Raw genomic sequence first — 23,331 nt, forward strand, 5'->3', positions numbered from 1 at the left:
TCCAAGCATCCTAAATACTGCTGGTCTCTAAGGTGCCTGGTTAGCATACTACTTATCTTTGGGGGTATTTTAGAGACAGTGCTCCTTTAGCTAAATTGAATTACATGTTATTTAGTGCCTTCTAAGCAAATCTATTAGTAAATCTATTTGAGCATCAATTCTACTACATCAGGTCTCTTCTACACCAATCTAAGTTTCTTAATTTAGACATTTGTCATATTCTCAGTAAATCTGGCAAACTAATAAATATTATTATTACAGTCAAAAATTATGAGTTTAAATTTACAGAAAATGGAGAGTAGGAATAACACAGTGATCTCAATATAAGTATTTATTTTTTCAGAAAATGAAACATCTCATTATAAATAGTGATTATAGGTTGTGAACAATATGATTTTTATGTATTTTAGGGAAAAGCAAAAAAATAGAACACCATGATTTACAGGTGCTAACAAATTTTATATATAGTTTTCCTACGGTAATATGTTGTCACAGTTCTGACTTCATCCTCTAATACTAGTGACATGAGAGAATAACAAGAGTTGGCTTTTATTTCTAAATAAAATGATGAGTCTTCTCAGGATACACTAATCCTTGTGGTCAGTGCTCCATTGGTGTGGTCCATGAGGACCCGTGTTTGTGATCCTTGTGTGATAATTAAATGAAATTCAAAATGCTCTGTGTTCCTTCCCATGATTTCAGAATGCTATTAGTTATCATCTGCTTTATATTTTAAATGCCATCCTGAAAAGAACTTATTTAAATCAATAGTGCCCCTGACCAGGAAGATAAGAAAATGCTAGGACTGTCACTAAAATAACAAAGGAAAGATGAGGTACTTTCAGGAAATGTGATTATGTTGCATCCTAGAACTAATTTATCTGCTGGCTAGGTTAGCAATGTGATGTTTGGCAATGAGATGAAGATAGGTGACTGACAGCTCCATGTGCCTCTAAGCACGAGTACTACTCCACTTGGTTTTTTACCAAACCCAGAGACCTTTATTGTCTTTTCCTTGATCTAGTCTCTTTTTTTCTTCTTTCTTGTCTTAGCAAACTTTTGAAATACAAACAAACAACATTTTGCAACCAAGAATATAGCCGATGCCACGCAAGCCAGCAGGAAAGCAATCACATCCAGCGAGTGGTATTGAAACCAACTGAGGTCATGCGCTGCCACGCGAAGGTGCTTGGCTCCTTTGTGGCGCATGACAAACTCGATCCAGAAGACAGCTCTGTCCAGGGGCTTCACTGGCTGGTCGTGGTGGATTCTTGATAGTCTCATGGCATTTTCTTTATAACTTGAAAAAAATACACAAACAGACATTTGTTTGGTGTTTAAATTTTTTTAAAGTGATTACATGACATGTCTTTAGCTAATAGATTTAATTTTTTACATACAGGACCTTTTCTCAAACAGGATCCAGAGTAAGGGAGGTCAGTCAGGGACACTATCTCAAAACAACAAACAAAACCAAACCATATCAAGTACAGAACTTAGTATCTGTAATGTAATCTATGTTTTCCCTTGAAGTTTCTCAATAACTAGTGGAGAATTAATAACTTTCACTTAGGTTTGATCATAGGGTAAAGCTCCAGAGTCCATTCATGGAAATGAGGAAAGTAATGTGGTTAGCAAAAAAATCTAGTGAACATTCTGTGGAGTTGAGCTGAAATGAGTCATAAACTTTTCTACTTTAATTTTTAATAAAATGAACCAAGTTATAAGCAATTAAAATATTTGTAATAGTGAGGTTGAATAGAGTGAAAGGTCAACATTTATGAAACACAATAGCTCATTCTAAAAATTACTGATATTTCTAAACTGCTGTTCAGTTCCTGAATTAAGAGTTTTAATACTGTTTATGCAATTATAGAATACTCAGAATTAAATGTTGACATTAATGTTAGATAACACCATGTTAATAGTTATGTATGCATGGCTAATGTTGAACACATTACCTTTTCCATTTTGTAGATACTGAATGGTTTATAATGCTTAACGTCTTATTTATAATTCTATAAAATAAAAACTACATGATAATACACGCTAGTATTATTATATTTGAAAGGTATATTGACTGAATTTTCAAAGTAGGTTTATTTTAAATTTTATGGTATAATCTCAGTAGTTGAAAATGAAACAAGCAGTGGTTACATTGTCCCTGGTTACTTTATACTACACTAAATTCAAAATGTGTAATTGGTAGATACATTCCAAAATGATGGACAGTCCATCCATCAGACATTACAGACAGGGCTTTACACGGTTTAACACTTACGATGGGTCATTAATGACTGTCCTCACAGCATTGAGAAAATCTGCACTTGACATTGTGTTCATGTTCACCTCCACAGCTGATCCTTTGGCCTTCATGTGAGCAATGTTGTCAGGCTGATCAGCGAACATAGGAACTCCCACCATAGGGATCCCGTGGTAAATGGCCTCATAGATCCCATTTGTTCCACCATGAGTGATAAAAGCTCTGGTTTTGGGATGTCCTGTTTTGAGGACAATGGAAGGAGTGAGTTTAGGTTTCAGGCTAATTAGTTAGCAAAAGCTCAGAAGTAGAAGGGATGAAGAGTTACACTATAAGGCAGCATTTTCTATAAATGTTGAGCACAGGAGACATTGCTACACCAGGAAATTACACTCCCAGAGAAAGGGGAAATTAACTCTTCTTCATTGTCTGGGAAGGTATTAATGAAGTGGTAATGTCTCACATCTGATGGAAACTTGAAAATCAATGAGATTTTTAAGATATCCTTTAGGGCATGGGTACTCTGTGGACCTGTACAATTTACATCCACCTTAAATCTAGATGTGAAGTGTTGTATTGTGCTCAACAGTGGAGTGTTTGATTTGTATGATGCTACCTTAGGGTCAATACCCAGTACTACCACAAAAGGAAAACTTGAAGTAATATGTAAAGATTTAAAATTATTGAATATTGTCAACTTCCTCAAAGCTAAGCAATTGCTTAATGTTTTTCTTAACTATAGAGATTTTTCTGGCCCCAGAGTCTCACCAAGAAGGTCATTTTGGGGAATCCAATCAAACAGCCTCGTATTGGATCCTAAAGTTGCTGGTATCTTTCCTTTGTATCGCCACAAAACCTGTGGAAGACAATGCTGTGATGATGTAGGTAAAGACACACGGTGAAGGTGTGCTATGGCGGTGAGTTATTGGGAACAAGTAGTGTACAGACTTTAGGTGGTGTTGAGAAGGGGGTTACTGATGTGGGCATTTGCAGACACTGAGATAGCGTAGGACAAAGAACAACTAATGGCTTCTACTACTGGTCTATTAAGCATAGATTAGTATTTTGAAATTTATTACTGAAATATCATTAGAAATAAATGAGAACACAAATAGATATATTTTAGCAAATCAGAATATGGAGTGCAAATTATTAATACAAATGCAAATGCAAGAAGATACATTAACAATTCCATGTAACTTGATGATTAAAGCTGTGGTGCTCCCTGGTGATTGACTTTAGCTTCTCCATTGGAGGTCAGTGTTTGTTTACTGTCAGCTTTTCTTCCTATTTCCTTCATGTTTTTTCCTCCTCCTTTTCTTATTTTCCTTTATTTCTTCTTCTTCCCTTTTCCCTTATCTTACTCTATTACCATTTTTTGTCTATCTCAATGCTTATACCATTCTTCCATTTTTTGTTTGATTTTTTTTTTTTTGAGGGAGAACTAGATATGGCATTTCGACATGTCACTTTTTAAAAACTTATTTTTGGAATAATGAGGCAGGTTTTTAATTTCTAAACAAGAAAGAGAAAGAAACAAGTGTAGGCATAAAAGATAGAATTTTAAGATTCTTGTCAGCATATTACCTTTATACAATCATATGGACTTAATCAATACATGACTGACTATAGATTCTTCCATGAATAGGAATGAGTAGACAGTTGAGTTGAAGAATGATAATGATAAATACTAAGGTTAACTGAGTGCCATTAATTACTAAAATAATTATATTTTAAAATAATATTTAGATTTGGATTGCAGATTATTTGATTTTGAAAGAGTAATAGAGCTGATGCAATTACTTGCAAAATACCAAAATTTTTATATTGTCTTAACGGGATTCAAAAAGTTGGAATATAGTTTTTAGCATGAATTCTTTCTGAAGGGTTTATGCTCTCTTTCTTTTCAAAAGCATGCTGGTAAACCAAATTTCAAATATCCAGTGGCAGTCAGTCCAGCCCAAATGATTTTAGAAGTGGCCTAATGTTTTCTTCTCTATCCTATATAGAAAATGACTATAGAAGTGTATATTTTCACAATAACTATATAATAAGGCAAATGAACACATAAAACATCATTTATATGTTCTATCCGTAATATTGAAAGCCGGCACTAGTTGTGTTTAGTGACTTACAGAGTTCAGCTTCAGATTTCCAGAAAACACCACTACCTGTTGCACTTTCCCATCAGTCCAAAGAAGTTCTGGTCTCCAGAATCTGGGGTTGTACTGACCTTCTGAGGAATCTGGGCCAGGGCTGAGGCAATGAGACTGGCCTTTTCTTCTGTCAGGTTTTTCACCATTGACCCCAGGGAAAACACAACAATACCATGTTCCCCTGAGCTCTGGACAAATTCTTCCATTTCCTGCGAACATAGTATCATATTGAAATTGGTAGATTCATTAGGTGAGATTTTGTTCATTTACAGTTCTATGTACAAAACATGGAACTAAAGGTCAACAAAATTTTTAGGTTTGTCTTTCCCATATCATGTAAAACTGATAGTAACTGTATTAGGAAATGTTTCTGAACAAATGCATGCATAAAGTATACACAAGGACCAATGGGACTCCAAATTACCACAGAAGGGACCAGAAAATAGGGGCAGCTCCTTCTTTATTAAGTTGACATGCAATTCACAAAGTTTATTTGAGAGAAAATGCAAGGTTTGCTTACTTGAATGTACACCATTAAGTCCAGAAATCCAGGCTTTAGAATTATTATCATGCCTGATAAACCCAAATTATTCTAATGCAATGATTGTATAACTGCTATAACATTTGAATGTGTCTATCCATTTTCTTAGTTTTACTTCATATAGATGATTCTCAATATGCATCAAATTTTATTTGTTGATCACACAAAATGTTCTCTAACAATCACCTAAAATATCCCTTTCTCTTCTTAAAGAGATTATGCTAAAACCTAAAGCCATCTCATCATCATCGGTTCCTGGACATTCCTTATCTGTCATTACTACACATGTCAGTAGTAATGACACTGCAGATCACCACCTTTTCTATTAAAGCCACAGGACTAAGGTATGAGGCCCTGCCTGTTTATGAAGACTCTTCACACGTGCATTCTCTTACTCATCAAGTCCTAAACAATTAATCAGGACTTTCTATGAACTGTTTCTCTACCAAACAGTTGGGTAAGTTTTCCCTGTTTACAGCTCTGCCTGGCACATGAGGAAGACTTTAACCATGGCAATACACCCATAGTTAGACTTTTCCATTCCCCACTGCAATATCCACACTATAGAAACACAGACATTTTAATCATCTTTTATTTTCTTTTTCTGTTTAGTTTCTTGGTGTAGGAGATCCTTCTGTTTATGTGTTGCTTTCATTGGTTGAATAAAGAAACTGCCTTGGCCTTTTGATGGGGCAGAACTTAGGTAGATGGGGAAGACAGAACTGAGTTCTGGGATGAAGAAACCAGAGAGGGAGAACCGCCATGGAACTGCCAGAATCAGACATGCCGAATCTTTCCCAGTAAGCCACAACCTCGTGGTGAACACAAATTTAATAGAAACGGGTTAAATCAAGATATGAAAGTTAGCCAATAAGAGGCTAGAGACAATGGGTCAGGCAGTGTTTAAATTAATACAGTTTCTGTGATTATTTCAGAGGTTAAGCTAGCTGGGTGGCTGGGACAACAAGGGCCCCTGTAGTGGAAGCTGCGGGCCTCTTCCCACAGCCCGGCTCATGGCTGCCTGGCTTGCTTATGCCCCAAAATAACAACACACAAACTGTATTCTTTTAAACACTGCTTGGCTCATTACATCTAGCCTCTTCTCGGCTAACTCTCGCACCTGGACTAGCCCATTTCTAATTTATGTGTGTAGCACCCCAAGGTGCGCTTACCGGGAAGATTCTAGCCTACGTCCATCCTGGGTCGGAGCTTCATCGTGTCTGCCCCAGAGAGCAGAGCTAAGGCATATGAGCTCACTTCCTCTTCCTCCCAGCATTCTGTTCTGTTTACTCCACCCACCTAAACGCTGGCCAATCAAATGGGCCAAGGCAGTTTCTTTATTAGCCAATGATGTTCCTCCATCAGGCCCCGCTTCCTACAACAGTTTCTTTTTAAACTTTTATTGAAAATAAATTCTTCTCTCATACCCTACCACAGTTTCTCTTCCCTCCACTCCTCCCAGCTCCCCACCACTTCTATTCTCATTCAGATCCAATCTAAGTTTAAAATCTCAAGTCCAAATGACCCAATATGGTTCAAACAGAGCAACTGTGATGAGAGCAATAAGTTCTCCTAACAAATATAGATACTCAACAATGCATCTCTGCTATTAAAGCTGTTAACTTCAGAGGGAAAGTCAACTATCATGTCATGCAGCTCCTAAGGTCTTACCCTTCATGGACCTACCTTAGGTAATGGCTTGGCAGGTTTGCAGTGCAGTCCTCCCACAAACTCAAAATTAGGTAAATATGGACGAGGGAATTCAAAGTCCCAATATGTTCGCATCAGCCAAATCTCAGCTTTCCCCATAGTCTCACATAATGTGGTGGGTCTTCCTGGAGAGTACACATAATATTGCATGGAGCAAATTTGCACTCAAGTTTGCCAAGTAAAAATGTATCCTACATTTCCTTACCAGCTATTGGGAAGAAAACTTGGGTCTTCTAGGATGCTTATCAAGACAATATTTTAAAGAGAAGGGGAGTATGAAAAAGAGCCAAACCAGGGATAGTGAAAGAAAGGCAATATGCAAATACCATCTCCAGACAATAAAGCAGTAAAAATGTAAGTGTAGTTATAACTACAGATGAATTCCACAAAGATCCATTTTCTCCGGTAAACAGCAGGAGAGAGATTATTTGCATCCTCTGAACTATTTGCCACTCTTCAGTTGTTCTCCAGTCTCTAGCTAGGAAAAAAATTCTATTATGCACAGGGTCATAGTCCCGCTTTCAGCATTATGTTAGACGAGTACCATTCTGCAAACGATTTATCACCATTTTCTTAATCAGGAAATCTGGATTAATTCTTTCAATAAAATAAACTTGGAGATATGAGATACAAATATAGGAATTGCCAATACCTCTCTTAACACTTACCATTAAGAGAAAATAATGGGCCAGAAGTGGTGGTGCATGCCTTTAATCCCAGCACTCAGGCGGAAGAGGCAGGTGGATCTCTGTGAGTTTGAGGATAGCTTTGTCTACAAGAGCAAGTTCCAGGTCAGGATCCAAAGCTACAGAGAAACTCTGTCTTGAAAAACCAATAAAATAAATAAATATATAAATAAATAAAGCAACTAGAAAAATATTGCATACTACTTTCAAGAGCTGTTTAGAGAAGAAATCTATATTAAAAATAATACTAATATTACCTAAAAAGAAAACATGTGCTGCAAGTGAGAAAAGAAATATCTGATGAAAATCTTTTTATGTAAACCTGTTGGTCTTGTGCAAGCAGGGTAGATATTACTTTCAATGGTCATGATTTAGCATTGGTTTGAAACACTCATGGACTCACACAGCCTAATCATATAGTTATATAGCAAATAATCATTGTTCAAGGGCACTGAGTTTGAAGTTTCCAGGCAGTGCATTAAAACCATCTCACATCTCCACCATCAGAGTGTTTATATCCCTTGCTTGCTTTACGTTATGAGTATTTCTAGCCTTTAAGACAATTTCATGAGGAGAATTTTAAATGATTGATATAATAATTACAATAGTTGCTGAAATCTATGTGAAAGCAGCCATACATGGATCTTGGAGATGACACAGTTGGTAACATATTTGTCCCACAGCAAGATCCTCTGGGCTTGTATTCTTAGCTTTCAATAAAAAGCTGTCAGTAGCCCATGCCTGTAATCTCAGTTCTGTGGATTTACAGAGAAATGAATACCTAGAACTCATTTTATAACTAGACTAGCCAAATCAGAATTGAACCCCATTGAAAATCTATCTTAATAATTAAGGTGAGAGCATTAAGAGAGAACGGTCAATGCCTTCCAGCCTTCACACACATCCACACATAGCATCATAGGCATGCACACATATACCCATACACACCCAAGCAGTGATTCATGGTCATAAATATGAAGTCCATAAAAAGTAAAGAAAATTTGATTAAATATTTATGCTTGTTAGTAAATAATTTAGTAATTATACTTTTTTTTTTGGTTTTTCTCTGTACCTTTGTAGCCTGTACTGGAACTAGCTCTTGTAAACCAGGCTGGCCTCGAACTCACAGAGATTCACCTGCCTCTGCCTCCCGAGTACTGGGATTAAAGGCGTGCGCCACCACCACCCGGCCAGTAATTATACTTTTAATGTACTAAGATTGTATGAGCCAAAGGATGAGGGAATTTGCTGTGAAATTGAAGTTCCTGGTAATATCAGAAAGCTGCACTGTAAATCTTATCAACAAGAGTACTCATGCGGGACCTGAACAGGGACAACAACCATAGACATGCCTAAGTGGATAGGGGAAAGACCTGGAGACCTCAACTATACACAAAGAACTGTCAGTAATGCTGAAAGTAGCAGAAATAGTCTTTCCCAGAGAGGAGGATACCAGTGGCTTACCAAGTTGTCAGCCTGAACACATATTCAAGTAACATTATACAAATCAATCAGACTGTATTTATGTATTTAGAAATACAACAGGTTCATATACACATGTGTATGCTATAATTAATGAAGAGCAGTTGATGATTTTGAAAGAGATTAGAAGGGCATATATAGAAGGGATTTAAGTGAAAAGGCAAAGTGTGAAAATGATATAATAATAGATTTGTCATAAAAATAAGAGAAATAAATTTCTAATAGTCATAAACTGTGCTAAGTTCAATTTATCCAGATACATAAAAACTTTTACCATATAAAATTCAATAATCACAATATATGAAATTGATATAATAGAGAACTAAAAATTGTGATAAAAGGCATTTTCTATTAAATTGACATTCACTTGTAGCTTTATGTATTTTAATAACATCCATTATAGTTCACGGTATGACAGAGCAGTCTGGTGAGAACTTCACACTTCCCAGTTGCTGGAAGAAAGATATGTTCCAGTTGTCCTGCTGCTTGCAAAGTGGCAAAACTGGCATTGCATTCAAGCTAGATCTGTAAGCTCACATAGTGATTGTTCAGTGATCTTGCTCTCACAGGGCATAGGGATTCTTTTGAAGTCCAGTGCAGAACGCTTGATGTATTGTGATCTGGGAGAATAGTCTGATAAGTCAGAACTGTCACCTCTGTCTTCTCTCCATGAGCTCATTGAGAAGAGGCTTCAGGTTGTGTCAATGGTTCATATCCTAGATGCACCCCATGGCCTTATCAAAGAAACTGTAATCTGCAGAGCCAGAGCAGAAGTGCAGCTGAGCCGCAGGAGAAGAGCCACAGCAGAAGCACTGCTGAGTCATAGACCAGCCACTGTAGAAGCACAGCAGAGCACAGCAGAAGCGCAGCTGAGCCACATCAGAAGTGCAGCTGAGCCACAGCAGAGCCACAGCAGAAGCACTGCTAAGTCATAGACCAGCCACTGTAGAAGCACAGCAGAGCACAGCAGAAGCGCAGCTGAGCCACAGCAGAAGTGCAGCTGAACCACAGCAGAGCCACAGCAGAAGCACAGCTGAGCCATGGCAGAGACACAAAGGAAGCACAGCAGAGCCACAGCAACAAAACTGTCACGGTTCATTCATTTCTGAAAAATCACTGCTGTGTCTCCTCACCCTGCTCTGCAGAGGGTGAGTGTGTATTCAATTGAAGTGGCAATTTAAGTATGAAGCAAGCCAAATATTAACTTCCAGACTTATAAATACACCTAAAGGAGAGAAATCTGTCAGTTACTGATTATGTATAGCACCTATAAACCCTTTACTCATGAAATTAGACAATTTAAATATATATGCCTATTGGTTAATATTAGTATGAGTTGGTTAATATCTAACGCTAGTAATACAGTTTACATCAAATAAATAAGCATAACTTTTTTATTGTTATTATATTTATGAATTGGAATTCAGTGGGAGCTAGCTTCTTCAATTTGTGTATATTTCTATTGATTTATTTCATTTTATATTCTATTCAAGTATTAAAATTATTTAAGTTATATTTGAATTTTTTTCTTTTTTTACATTGGTTTCTCCTTTATATGATATTGTTTCCCTCATTGCTAAATCTCAGAAATTTTTTCAGGCTCACCTTTTACTTTCAGAGTTTAAACCTGAAAGCAAGGATTGAGTGCCATGTAAATATATTTATCCTCCCCTTATGTCTAAACATTTTCCTCAATCGTGAGAAACCTATATCACCACAAGGTGATACATATTTACTCCTTCAATTTTCGTGGACAAATAGGACTGTAAAATCTGTATTTTCTACTAGGGTACATTTAATCATAAAATTTTCAAATATCAAAACAGCGAACAGAATCATTCACAAAGACAGCACTACACAAATGTGCTTCCGTGCACACTTTTATCTAAAAGAGTTATAAGTAGTGAGGTTTGTTGTTTTTTACTGGGCTGAATAAAGAAAGAAACATCTCTAACAGGTATGGAACTTTAGCCACAACAGGAGAGGTCAGCCTAAAATATTTGATATTCTACATACTCAAAGTCTATAATCATTTATAGATACAAATTCATGCTATCCAAGCATGAATTAATAAAACTAGCAATGTTGAAAAATATAAAATATCTGTGTCTTGCTTAAATCAACTCAAGATTAGAAGTAGGGCTTCATATAAAAATATAACTTCATAAACCAATGCCACTAAGCTTAAGGAAGGTATATCAAACACTACTATTTTATCTCATAATGTTTGTTTACAACACATTTGATAAAACTTTCTTTAAGCTTTAACAATTATTTTTGTGAAACATTTTATAAATAATAAGATTCCTATGCATGTTCAGTTTGATTGGTTTGAAGCCATGCAGCCATCATAGCAATCTGAGATAGAATATATCCACGACTTCAGAGAGTTTCCTCTTGCCTTTAATATTATTTGAAGAATATTATCATTGTCTGTATGAAAGGAAACTTAAAGATATGTGTCCTTAAAATGTTATGGTATACAATGCATTACAGTCAACTGATACTTTGTGGTATATATATATATATCAAAGATTCACTCATTTTGTAATTGGACCTTTGGACTTCAACCTGATACCTTCTAATTCCTAGCTTGTTTAGCTCCCAGGAATAATTACTTCTCATTATTCCTCTGTAATTTTGACTACGTTATACATGGTATTATATAATTTTATCTACGTGTGTGAAATCTATTGCAAAAACTACAACATGTACCAATATCACTCGATGAGTTACAATAGCAGAATTTCTATTTTAAGTGTTATTGATACACTACCTGAGACATAATCCATAATTATATATGCCTATGATTTACCAGCAGACATTTAAATTGTTTTCGTGTCCTAACAGACTCCATGGATCCAACTGTCTCTACCTCTAGTGCTACGATATTAGGATTGTGGATTGGAGGATCAGTATCAAACCCTCATACTCGTAAGCTATCCCATCACTGACTAATCTCATCAACCCCTTTTTTATTATTTTCATTTGTGGAAGTATTTTTAAGGTAATCAACATATCTAACGACTCGTTAACAGATCCTATCTGAATAAACTAATTGCCAGTCTAAAAAATGAAGAAACAATGCACAAAGAAATTAAAGATGTGATTTAAGAACAAGATAAATAATTTGATAATAAAATTTAAAGATGACTTGATTTATTGTACAATCAAAAGTCATCTTGTGAAAGTAAAAACCTTCCCTTATTTAAACTCGCGCTTTGTTATATAATCTGTTGTCATGACAAAATTTATCTGCTAAGTAATATATGAAGTTAATAAGTTTAGTTAGTAAACTTGAGGAGACCAAAATCCGATTTCAGGAAGCAACATTGTTTCTGGGGTGACAGGCTCCTGGCTATGTCAAAGCATAGAATCATCCTGACTAAAATGTATGCAGAGGGGAGAGCAGTCACTCTGGAAGACGAGGAGCAAAGGACAGCATAAGGAAGAAGAATTGCTACACGCACTCCTGGAAATGCACAATCATGTTTGTCATACTCCTGACATTCCTGCTCCCTTGACTTTTAGGTATATAAAGTGACTAACCACTTCATCCTTAAGATCTACAATCCCGCTGACACACGATATAGGCTTATGAATGAGTTCACTAGGCTATGTCCTTGTGCTCAGCTCTCTCCTGAAAACATATGTGTAGTCTCGAACCACAGTCCAACTTTTCTACTCCACTTTTCCCCTAAAGAATAGAAGAATAACATTATAGTGGAAACTGTAGGAAGTGAATACTTTCTGAAATCTCTTATGTTCAGAATAATAATATAAAAATAATGCAGTTCTTTTTTTCACTATCAGCTTATTCACACTGGGTATTTATAAAACTGTAAAATTATATAATTGCTAAAGTAAATCATTACATAGTACCAGTTTTGGACATTGTACTCCTACTGAAATATTTCCTGTTCAGAGATGTTTAGTGATATGGCTCAGTGGGCAAAGGTATTTGCCACCAAGCTAAAGGACAAGAATTCAATCCCCAGGACTTGCTTAGCAGAGGGGGAGATGCCCTACACAAACTGTTGATTTACAACCTCCACCTGCACACCATGGCACAGGTACACACAGAAGAAAGTAGAATAAGAAGTTTGGTAACTTGAGGAAAATAATGTACTTAAGTATTTAGCAAACAATTTCTCAAATGGTCGGATTTGTAAATCTAGATCATTATCAGATAAAGTAAGAAGCTGGGAAATTTCTATTTACAAAGGCTGTCATGGGCGTTGTACTTTTCATATGACTTACATTAAGAGGAAAGACTTGGGCCATACCAGAGGTCACATGCTTTGCAATTTTTTTTTCTTTTTAAATTTTACTTTTCCCACACAGGGCAAGAGTAGTTTTAGAAATATTTTCAACCAACCCCATATGGTTTGTGGCTAAAACATTCAGTTATTCAAGAAAGACTAGAACTTATCAGTTTACTACATCTAAAGATATAAAAACTCACATTAATCATCCTGGGCTCCACTAAGAACTACCTCCCACCTAGTGGTGTGTGTGTGTGTGTGTGTGTGTGTGTGTGTGTGTGTGTGTGTGTGTTCTTTGAGAGTTTCATGTAATGCTCCTTGGTCATTTTTACCCTTTACCCAACTCTTTCCAGATCCATCCTCTTCCAAACTCACCCAACTTTTTGTCCTGTTTTGTTTTTTAAATCCTTCAAGATAAAATTGTGCTGACTTAATATGCTTAAATTAAAGCATTGTCTTCCGGTGGAACTTGTAGAGTTATTACACTCTCAGAGAAAACTCCCTTTTCTAGCAGCCAGCAATTGCCAATAGATCCGGATTATGGCTGGGATTTCATGACTAGCTCCTGTCAGCAACTCAGATTTGGTACAGCTTTGACTAGCACAGGCTTTTCTCATATTGTTGCAATCAGAGTGAGCTCGTAAGCGTAGGTGCCCTATAATGTCCAAGTGATGCTTTTCTTGGAGTAATCCTCTACTTCTCCATGTATCTCTGCATATGTACATATAAAGACCCATTGTCTCTGCTTGCTTCTCTATGTATGTGCATATGAAGTCACCATTGCCTCTGCTTACCTCTCTGTATGTACATGTGAAGTCATGTACTGCTCTGTCTATGTCTGTCTGTGTACACATATACATGAGGTCAACCTCAGATGCCATTTTTTGATGTCAGTGGTGGTATGGGGTCTCTCAATAACTTGCCAAATGAACTAGGATGAATGACCAGCAGTACTCCAGGGAACTGATATTGCAAGTATGCACAACCACGAATTGCTGGTTTTGCTTGTTTGTCATCATTGTTGTTTGTTTTAAATATATGTTCCGGGTATTGAACTCAAGTTCTCATGCTTACAAAGCACGTACTTTACATACAAAGCTATGGTGCTACCCCTTCTTTTGCAGATATGTATTAATTAATTTTAGGTACTGATCTTCATGGATATGTAATTATGGCTGTGACATTGAAGATTAATAAAGAGTATAGTCTAAAGTATGTTCAGTCTTAAATGCTTATTTGCATATATTACTTTTAATGTAATTTTGACTGTAAGCTGTAAACTTATTATGTTTTTTATATGTAGGAAATATTAGGTACCTATTTTATGCTCAGTAAATATTACTTTACACAAATGAAACAAGAGGTAAGGAAGAAAAAGAAAAAAATAGAGGGAGGTAGAAAAGAGCAAAATGTGTGTAAGCGGATAATGTTTTGCAACTAAATTCTGAAAGAAAATGCCACTGGCAGCATTCAGTATTAACCTTTGAACTAATTAATCCCCCTGAGTACTTACAAATCTGGAGAAAAGCCATCAGGAAAGAAAGAAAATATAAAGGTAATCTTATTAACATCAGGAAGAGAGTAACCATCTAGAACTGGCTTTCTCAGTTGACATTATTTTATCTGATTGATTTTCATAAGGAAACTTTAAGGCCAAAAGACTATAGACACATGGGAGATAGAGATGCATCATGAGTAGAGACGGCTAGCCCTCCTGAGATGTTTAAGGCAAATAGCAAACAGCAGGCTAGATTATAAACATGGGTTTTCCAATGATAGACTTTTTTGTTTTCTAATGTATTTTTTGCAGATAAAGAAAGACTGAAGAATGGAGAGATTATATGTTATCACAATATTTACCATTTTGTTTGTGTGGGTATGTCATAATTTACCTTGCTAAAGAGAAATGTATTGATATTTGAATGTTTATAGGAACATTGTAAAGCTACTGACTAAATAAGAATATTTTCTTTCCAGTGGATGAAAACTGAATACAAATCAATATCACTACAAACATCTTTGAAGAATTTTCTTAAAGAAAAACAGTAATTAAAGACTTGTAGAGATATACCTTGTACATTCACTCAATTGTGGCTCATCCAGCAGGTGGATAACTTTAACTGAATGAGTAAGAACAAAGGCACCTGGGGTCATCATGACACAGATGTTGAGACTCACCTAGAACTCTGCTGTAGTATGAATCCCATCTTCCCCAGTAGGACTGAAATATATAGTCCTGCAGAGGATAAGATATGGTGTTCTTAACCCTTTCACCAAAGGACATCTGGTCAGTGAGCTCTGACAGGGCTGCAGGTACGTAAGAAATAGGTGCTGGGATTTTCCCACAGTGCCTCTCCACTGTAAAGGCTGGAGAGAAACGCAATGTATACACAAACGGAATTCCCAATTTCAGAGCAACCAGGTCGCCACAAATTGTTACTGGGTCAGCTATTAACACATCAAAGCCACGGTTCTGAAGTCTTGACATTAGTGTGGGATTGTTTAGTACACCATCACAGATTTGAATGTTTACTTGGTAGAAAGTCTCAAGGAGCTTTCCTAGTTCTTTGTAGAATGTCCACATGGTGAGAGGTGTTGGCCTGTGGTCTAGCCACAGGGCTATCATGTGTTCAATGATTTCATCTATATTACTTTTCTTGTAGGAAACTGGAATCTCTTCAAAGTGCATAAAGTCGTGAGGACTGGAGTTGATGAATAAAGTTTCTGATGTAGCCAGTACAGTCACACTGTGATTTCGTTGAATCAATTCTTCAAGGAGGATTTTAATGTTTAACCAATGGCTGCCGTCTGTAGGCCAAATTAGCACATTCCCGCTGAGGACAACTTCAGTCAGAGCCAAATGAAAAACATAGAGCTGGGAAAACTTCTTAATCATGGTGGCATCCACAGTGGGAAACTGTCTACTGCGGGTCTTTTAAGATTAAAAAGAAAAGTTCAATGTATTTAGGTATATTTCAGGTAAAATAATATTGAATATGATAGTCTAGTTACACCCACCTATAGATCAACTGTTATATAAGTTAAGAAGGAACTCACAGAACTGAATTTAAAATGTATCAACATGATTATAGTGTGGGTAGACAAGAAATCTAGTCCAAGTGTAGTGAACAGAAATTATGAAATGTGCGTCTGTGTGTTCGGTGATGCCAGATCCACTCATAAAATCACGTGTCCTCATTATAAGCTATCTGTATACATTATCTTCTTAGAGTCTCCAACATTGGATGTCCTCTACTTCGCTGAGTACTCAATTGAGTCCCGAAACTAATATGACAAAGTCATCCAACTTGGAGTATATTCATAACTTTGACTCACTGCCAAACCTATATTATCATTCACATTTAGAAAGAAAGCTGAAAAAAAAGCCTACTTATTTGCTATTTCCTCCAACAACTACTTTTAGAAATTTTAGATTGATTGGGTAGTGGGGTACGCTAATAAACATTGTGTAGAGGATGCCCCTTTTATCTGAGTTGCTTATAATTTCTTCTCACCTCCTTGTTACAGGCTTTTTTTTTCTCCATAAGGCAACATTTAAAACAATTCAAAACACAGCTCCTTAAAGGCTGTTGAAATAGGGTCTGTTTTACCTATATATAGGAGACTACACAAGAGGAAGCCAGGAGTACAGTAAGTCCCAACCAAAAGCATTACATCCTTTGAAGGTTTGAAGATGCTGGAGAATGATCTGGACCTCTCAGACTCACTTTTCTTGATATAAATGAATGACAACAGCACTAATTTGTTAGATTGCTTTGTAAGTTAGCAGTCTCTGTAGAGCTACCATGAAGACTGCTTCCCTCAGAGGAAAGACACTACATAAGATCCTAACAGTCTAAAAAAGTTCCCAAGTTAGCAGATTAAAGTGTCCAATGATAATTAGTGATCTAGTTTTTGAGATGGGTTTAGAGGTACCACTTGAAATTCTGAACCAATCTGAACCCAGCAAAAGCAGTTACATAAGTTTGCAATGTCAGACTCATCACAATGCTATTAAACAGAGCCATGATAACAAATAATATAATCAAGAGGATGAAAAGCAAAACTGAAATATGGACATTTAGCATGCAACATTACTTCACAATCAGTTACTTTTGAATCTTGAAATTCCTGGTACTTTAGTAACTGAAGGACCACAAAGAGGGAGAAAGAAAACTTGGGAATGATGCGCTGTTAGAATTGTGATTTTTATAATTTCTGAGGAGACAGCTTCAATTTGGAGACTGCTGTAGTAGTTTGCAGCCAATTCAGTTTTGAAACACAGAAGCCAGATGAGAGTGTGAAATATCTCATTTTGGTGTCCGTAGAGAGTGTCATTGGCAGCACCACTAAATTACTTGGGAGTTTAAAACAGAAAATTTTCAGTATCAGTTTCTCAGCTTTAAATGATCCTTGCTGGGCAGTAAGATAATTTTATTATGCTGTGATAAAGAAATACTGCATTTAGTTAACAACAGATACATGCATTTATTTGTTTAGAAATTATACTTGGATGGTAAAGAGTTTATCTTCATGAGAATTGCCTCAGGCTTCTGATGTATTTTGATTCCTAGTTCCATATATTACCAAAATATTTCACAAGTACAAATTCAAATAATGTAAATACATGTTATTTATGGATGTTTGTAGGTATTATATGATGGAATTAAATTTCCATAAATGGAAAGAGAAGAATTTGTATCAAATCTGTCTGATTTAATAAAGAAAGTGGCACATGGATAGATAAAATTACTTACTGATTTTCAAGTCTCTCTTTTACATTAATCAATTAGTCTCCATGAGTACCCGGTTCATGTAAAAATCTGAATACAGCATTTAGTTAAAATAGTTTTGTTGATATTTCAAATTTCTCAGTTAATTTTTATACAGAATATTATATTATACAATTATATATAATATATTATCCTAAATATACAAAAGATGCTCCTTCAAATTCCTGCTTGTTTTGTAGCGGTCAGAGCATAAAACTTATATTAATGCATAATGAATTTTATATATTCCACTGTTATGCAATATCTGTATTATTTTCTCTTTAAAATATTGCAAAATTTTGGTGGTGTTTTTGAAAATACCATAAAAATAAACATAAAATTTACCTGTTTTAAGTTTAAACAATCATATTTGAAATGTACAGGCCCTTTTTCTTATTTTCAGCTCGAGACTGTTTACAGCAGTCTCTTAGAGCTAGAAAAGATATCCCAGACAACAGATCTCAGAGATCAGAGAGCCCCAGAGAGCTATATTCTTTAAGGAATAGTGAATGACATAGCAACAACATGGGTAATTAATCTTCATGCAGGAAATTAAAAATAGCTAAAAGACAGAATTACAAAGTTTTCAAAAAACTAAAAGAAAATATCTAGGAATGTTTAAATGAAATTATGTTAAATACCTGATAAATTTTTGTCTTAAATTTAAAAGTTCTGGAGTCCGGTATGGTAATCCCTCAGCATATTCAGTTTTGCTTAAAATTATTTTGGCTATTCAGGTCTTGTGATTTTATATGAGTTTTAATTTTGTTTTGTTTTGTTTTTCCTATTTCTTAAAAGAGTGTCATGGGAATTTTGATTAGGATTGCATTGAATCTGTAAGTTGCTCTTGGTAGCATGGTCTTTTTTACAATATTAATTCTACTGATCCATGAGCATGGGGAAATTTTTCATCTTCTAATGTTTTCTTCAATCTCTTCCTTCAGATATTCACATCTTTCATTGAAGAATTCTTTCACCTCCTAGGTCTTTGATATATTTTTGAAGATACTATGAAAGATAGTCTTTCATGATTTCTTTTTCAGCATTCCTGTTTTTGATGGGTACTATACATTATATAGGGCTACTTATTTTTGTAAGTCTACTCATATTTTTATGCTGAACCTATTGATCATTTTATGTTTTCTGGTGGAATTTTGGGGATCTCTTATAATATCATCTGCAGATAGGGATAACTTAACTTCTTTTCCTGATTGTAGGCTTTTAATTTCCTGCCTGTGTCTTATTGCTCTAGCTAGAGCATCAAGCACAACATTGAAAAAAAAAAACAGGGATTTTAGTAGGCTTTATTTTGTATTTTTGGCATTAAGGATGATGTTGTCTGTGAGTTTATTATGTTGAGATAGTCCAACCTCAACTGATACAACTGAAATACACTCTACAACTCAGCCTCAGTGAAAATAAGAGAAGAGGAGGTGGGAAGGTTGTAAGAGCAAGGGATTCAGGACCCCTGCTGCAAGACATTGTCCCTAGACACAACAGGGAAAATGCATCCATGAAATCTCACCAATATGGTTACCTAAATAAGAACAGAATAATGGCGTCAGATGACATGACAGTATAGATGGGGAGAATTCAATATGGTCCCACCCCCTAGATAAATAGCTACAGGTGGCTAACAGCTCCCAAAAGAGGGAGAACCAGTCTCTTTTAGTAAGGAGCTCCTGCCTTGGTTTGTAAACCCCAAGTACTGAGCTCTGGACACTTGCACATATAAGCAATGCTAAATGGACTCAACAAACTTTATACATATATAAATACATATATTGCATATGCATGTAACAATAATAATTGACAAAGAAATCATGACTGGGAAGGAGAGGGGGAAGGAGGGAGGAGTTGAAAGGTAAGGGGGAAGGGGAGGTGTATTAGATGCAGTAATAGTGTATTCAGCTATCAAAAACAAATTAGAACAAAATCCTAAAATAAGAAGGCACAGGAGACTTATTTGAACATTATTTAAGTTATTAGTATATGATTTTACTTTATCATACCTGATATTTTGAAATCTCAATACTTTCATCTGTAATAATCATTTTTCTTTCTCGGAAGTGAAATAACAAAGTTATGTGATTATGTGTGTGTGTATATATATATATATATATACATATATATATATACATACATACACAAACACATCTAGGAACAGTATAAGTTAACTATGGCTAGCTACTATCAATTCAGATCCAAGAGTTTTAATGAAATAGTCATAATTTGAAAAAACATACAATTTTTACATTGTAAGATTCAATTCCTAGTAATTACCAGAGATTAAGAACCCACTCTGTGGTTCTCATTACATTCTTTCACAGAGAAGTTATAACGTCCGGGAAATTTGGCTCATTTGTTTTCTCAGCTGTGACAATTTGAGACCTGAATGTCTTTGGGCCCATTACAAAACATGCATTAGAACAGAGGGGAAAGCAGATGATAAATTCAATGACCCTTTGGGAGGAGATCCAAACCCATTGCTTATTACTATTCTACATCAATGATATATTGCACTAAAATGAGGTACTTACTCTAGCATGCCAGTATTTTTTATTCTTACCTGATCTTTTAAAAATGAATTTTCATGTCGCTCAGATCACCAGATTACTATATCTTGGTAAGAAACAAACTTATATAGGCATTTTGAGCCAGAAGAGGGTAATTCAATTAGCAACACGATGCTGTATATCAAGAACATCTGCTTAAATCCTCATTGTTTTCTCATGAACAAAATGTTAAGAAAGATTAGTCTCTCCTGCCCCAAGTCTAGAACAATGTGATTCTATAACCAGCACTAACTTAAAAACAAAGAACAATGGGCTTTGTGAAACTTCATCCTGAGGAAGGCTAAGTGACAGATAATCTCATAGGTATGATAGGTAGTAATCATGAGAACTATGATTTTAAAGTTGAGAATGGCTTGCTAATGCTCCTTCAATGAAGAAGTAGTAAAGACCCAAGGCTCTCAACGCAACCTCTGCATGTCCAGCCATTTCAATAAAACATGTTTTTTTTTTAATCAAAACAAATCCCTCTAAACAATTGCAAGCTGAAACACTTAGTATAACTTACAAGAGACTATTAAAACGTATATTGAGGATCTAGAGAGAGGGTTCAGTAGGAAAGAGCACTTGGTACAGAAGAGTGAAGACCTGAGTTCAGAATCCAGCACCACTTTGAAAACAATCATGAATATGTCCACATATGTCTGTAACCCTAGAACTGTGGAAAATTTGCTGTTTAGAGAAGTGTTCAGTTCAGTGATAAATTTTGAAAGGAATAAGGCAGAGAATGACAGAACAGAAAACCCCACATCTTCCTCTTACATCTGGCATGAACAGACACCCACTGTCACACATGTGTACATAAGCTACCACTCACACATACACACACACACGTGCACACACACATGCATACACAAACACACATATAAGCACACACACACACACTGAATTAACAACCATGTCATCTCTACCATTTTTCTCGTATCCCCCCTTTCTCATATTGGTCTACACTAATAGTAAGTCACACGTAATAGCCAGAATATATTATGCTAATTTTGGTTCCCAATTTAGGCACAATTTCCAGTCCAATGATTGCTTTTCAGGGAGACTAATATTTGCTATTTAACTGTGTCATGGTGGAATCTAAAATTTTTCAGAACGCCACTCACTTTTGATTATTCAAGCAAAGCCTATCTCCTCTACCCTATTTCTGTATCTTCCTGCATAATTAATAGATTATTCCCTTCATAAACATAATGCCTCTGGCTTTACATCATTCCAATGACAATCTCTAATCTAAGCCAGTGCCTGGTGAATGTTAAAAAATCCATGGTTAGTGAAGAATAAATAACAAACCTCAGAAAAAAAGTGAGAGAAGAGCAAAGACAATTTGATTTTTAGACTAACTATAGACACTTTATGTAATCGATATACATGTTTTATAACATTAGATTTGCAATTACTCACCAAATAAAAACTATATTGCATTTAAGTAATTAAGTGAAATAATTAGATATTTCATTTTGCGTTTTTACTTAAGTTAGCTGTGTACAAATACAACAAATAAAGCTTTCAAATGTCTTTGACCTTTATCTTAGTTTTTATTAAGCACTAGTTGGAGACTCTATGTATAATAAAAAAATTTTTGTAGATGTCAATCTATACAACAAAAGGTTTATAAAATATATAACTTCTTCCAGATGTATTCTACAGTAGACCAAACTTTCAAGGCAAATTTTAATCCCATATAAATTCTAAATAAGATTTAGTCTTAATTAGCAACCAAATTATTTCTCAAAAACTTTGTTCATATAGTGGTTGAAACATTAAGTCCATAAAATTAGTAAATTGGTCCCATAATTCTATAGCCCATGTTTGTTTAAAAACATTCTTTCCTTCTTACATGTGGATATACGAGTGCACTGCTATGCAAACTTGAAATTATAGATTTGTATACAATGAAGAACTTACTGAAGCCATGTTTAGAGCTAGAATGGCTACATACCTAAAGCTTTACTATAATAGGAATCCCATGGCTTCCACAGAGTTTCGAACATGTAGTCCTGCATTCGGTAGGAGATGAAGTTTCTTACTCGGTCAGTGAAAGACATCTGGTCTGTGAGCTCTGACAAAATTGCAGGAACATAGGAAGAAGGGAATGGGACCTTTCCACAGTGCTTTTCCACTGTAGAGGCGGGAGAGAAGCGTAAGGAATAGATAAATGGAATTCCCAGTTTTAAAGCTACGATATCACCACAAGGAAATACTGGGTCTGATAACAGAACTTCAAACTTCCCTTTCGCCAGCTTTGCCATCAGCTTTTCATTTTTAAGAACACCATCACAGATACCTCTGGACACCATGTGGAAGTCCTCAATGACTCTGGCCATCTTCTTATAGAACGTCCAGATAGTTGAAGGAGAGGGCCTGTTTTCCAGCCATGTCAAAACAAAATCCTTGATCACACTTTCTATTTTTTCCTTGCGAAAGGATACTGGATATATTTCAAATGTCAGAGATGGACTAGTTGACGGTGTGATGAAAAGTGCGCCAGAGGCAACAAGGACAGTCACATTGTGCTCTTTTCTTATGAGTTCATCTATTATTATCTTAATATTTAGCCAGTGACTACCTTCCATTGGCCAGATGAGAACATTCCCGCCAAGACTGACCCCTAGGAGACTTATCTGAAGAGACCACAGCAAAACGTTGCTCAACATGATGTCGTTTGTTGTAGACTTCTGAAGATGCTGAACAAATTTCTTCACTTTTCTACCAAAAAAATTAAAAAATGTGACTCCATATTTTTAAAATAATTGGTATTTTTTAATAATTCTCTCTTTTTCAAGTATTATTAGATGGATACATATTTTATGGACTCAGGCTTAAAGCAAAGTGTTCTACCTTTCAATGTGATTCCTACCTTTTGACCCTTCCAAATTTGAT

General features: G+C 35.7%; 1 protein-coding gene across 5 annotated transcripts; it reads right to left on the minus strand.

The window, feature by feature from the left end:
- Positions 1–1,020: 1,020 nt before the first annotated feature.
- Positions 1,021–23,105, minus strand: LOC130875750 (UDP-glucuronosyltransferase 2A1). 5 transcript variants are annotated; one of them, XM_057771889.1, is made up of 7 exons: positions 22,391–23,105; positions 15,279–15,908; positions 6,644–6,792; positions 4,494–4,625; positions 3,029–3,116; positions 2,282–2,501; positions 1,021–1,300 (listed from the first exon to the last, which is right to left on the minus strand). In XM_057771889.1, exons 1-7 carry the CDS (start codon positions 23,103–23,105, stop codon positions 1,021–1,023), a joined length of 2,214 nt encoding a protein of 737 aa, XP_057627872.1. The 5 variants fall into 5 exon arrangements, with proteins under 5 accessions (XP_057627872.1, XP_057627874.1, XP_057627873.1 ...); XM_057771891.1 differs by lacking the exon at positions 15,279–15,908; XM_057771890.1 differs by lacking the exon at positions 4,494–4,625.
- Between the last annotated feature and the right edge of the window lie 226 nt (positions 23,106–23,331).

This window comes from Chionomys nivalis, chromosome 6 (assembly GCF_950005125.1).
Source record: "Chionomys nivalis chromosome 6, mChiNiv1.1, whole genome shotgun sequence".
NCBI lineage: Eukaryota > Metazoa > Chordata > Mammalia > Rodentia > Cricetidae > Chionomys > Chionomys nivalis.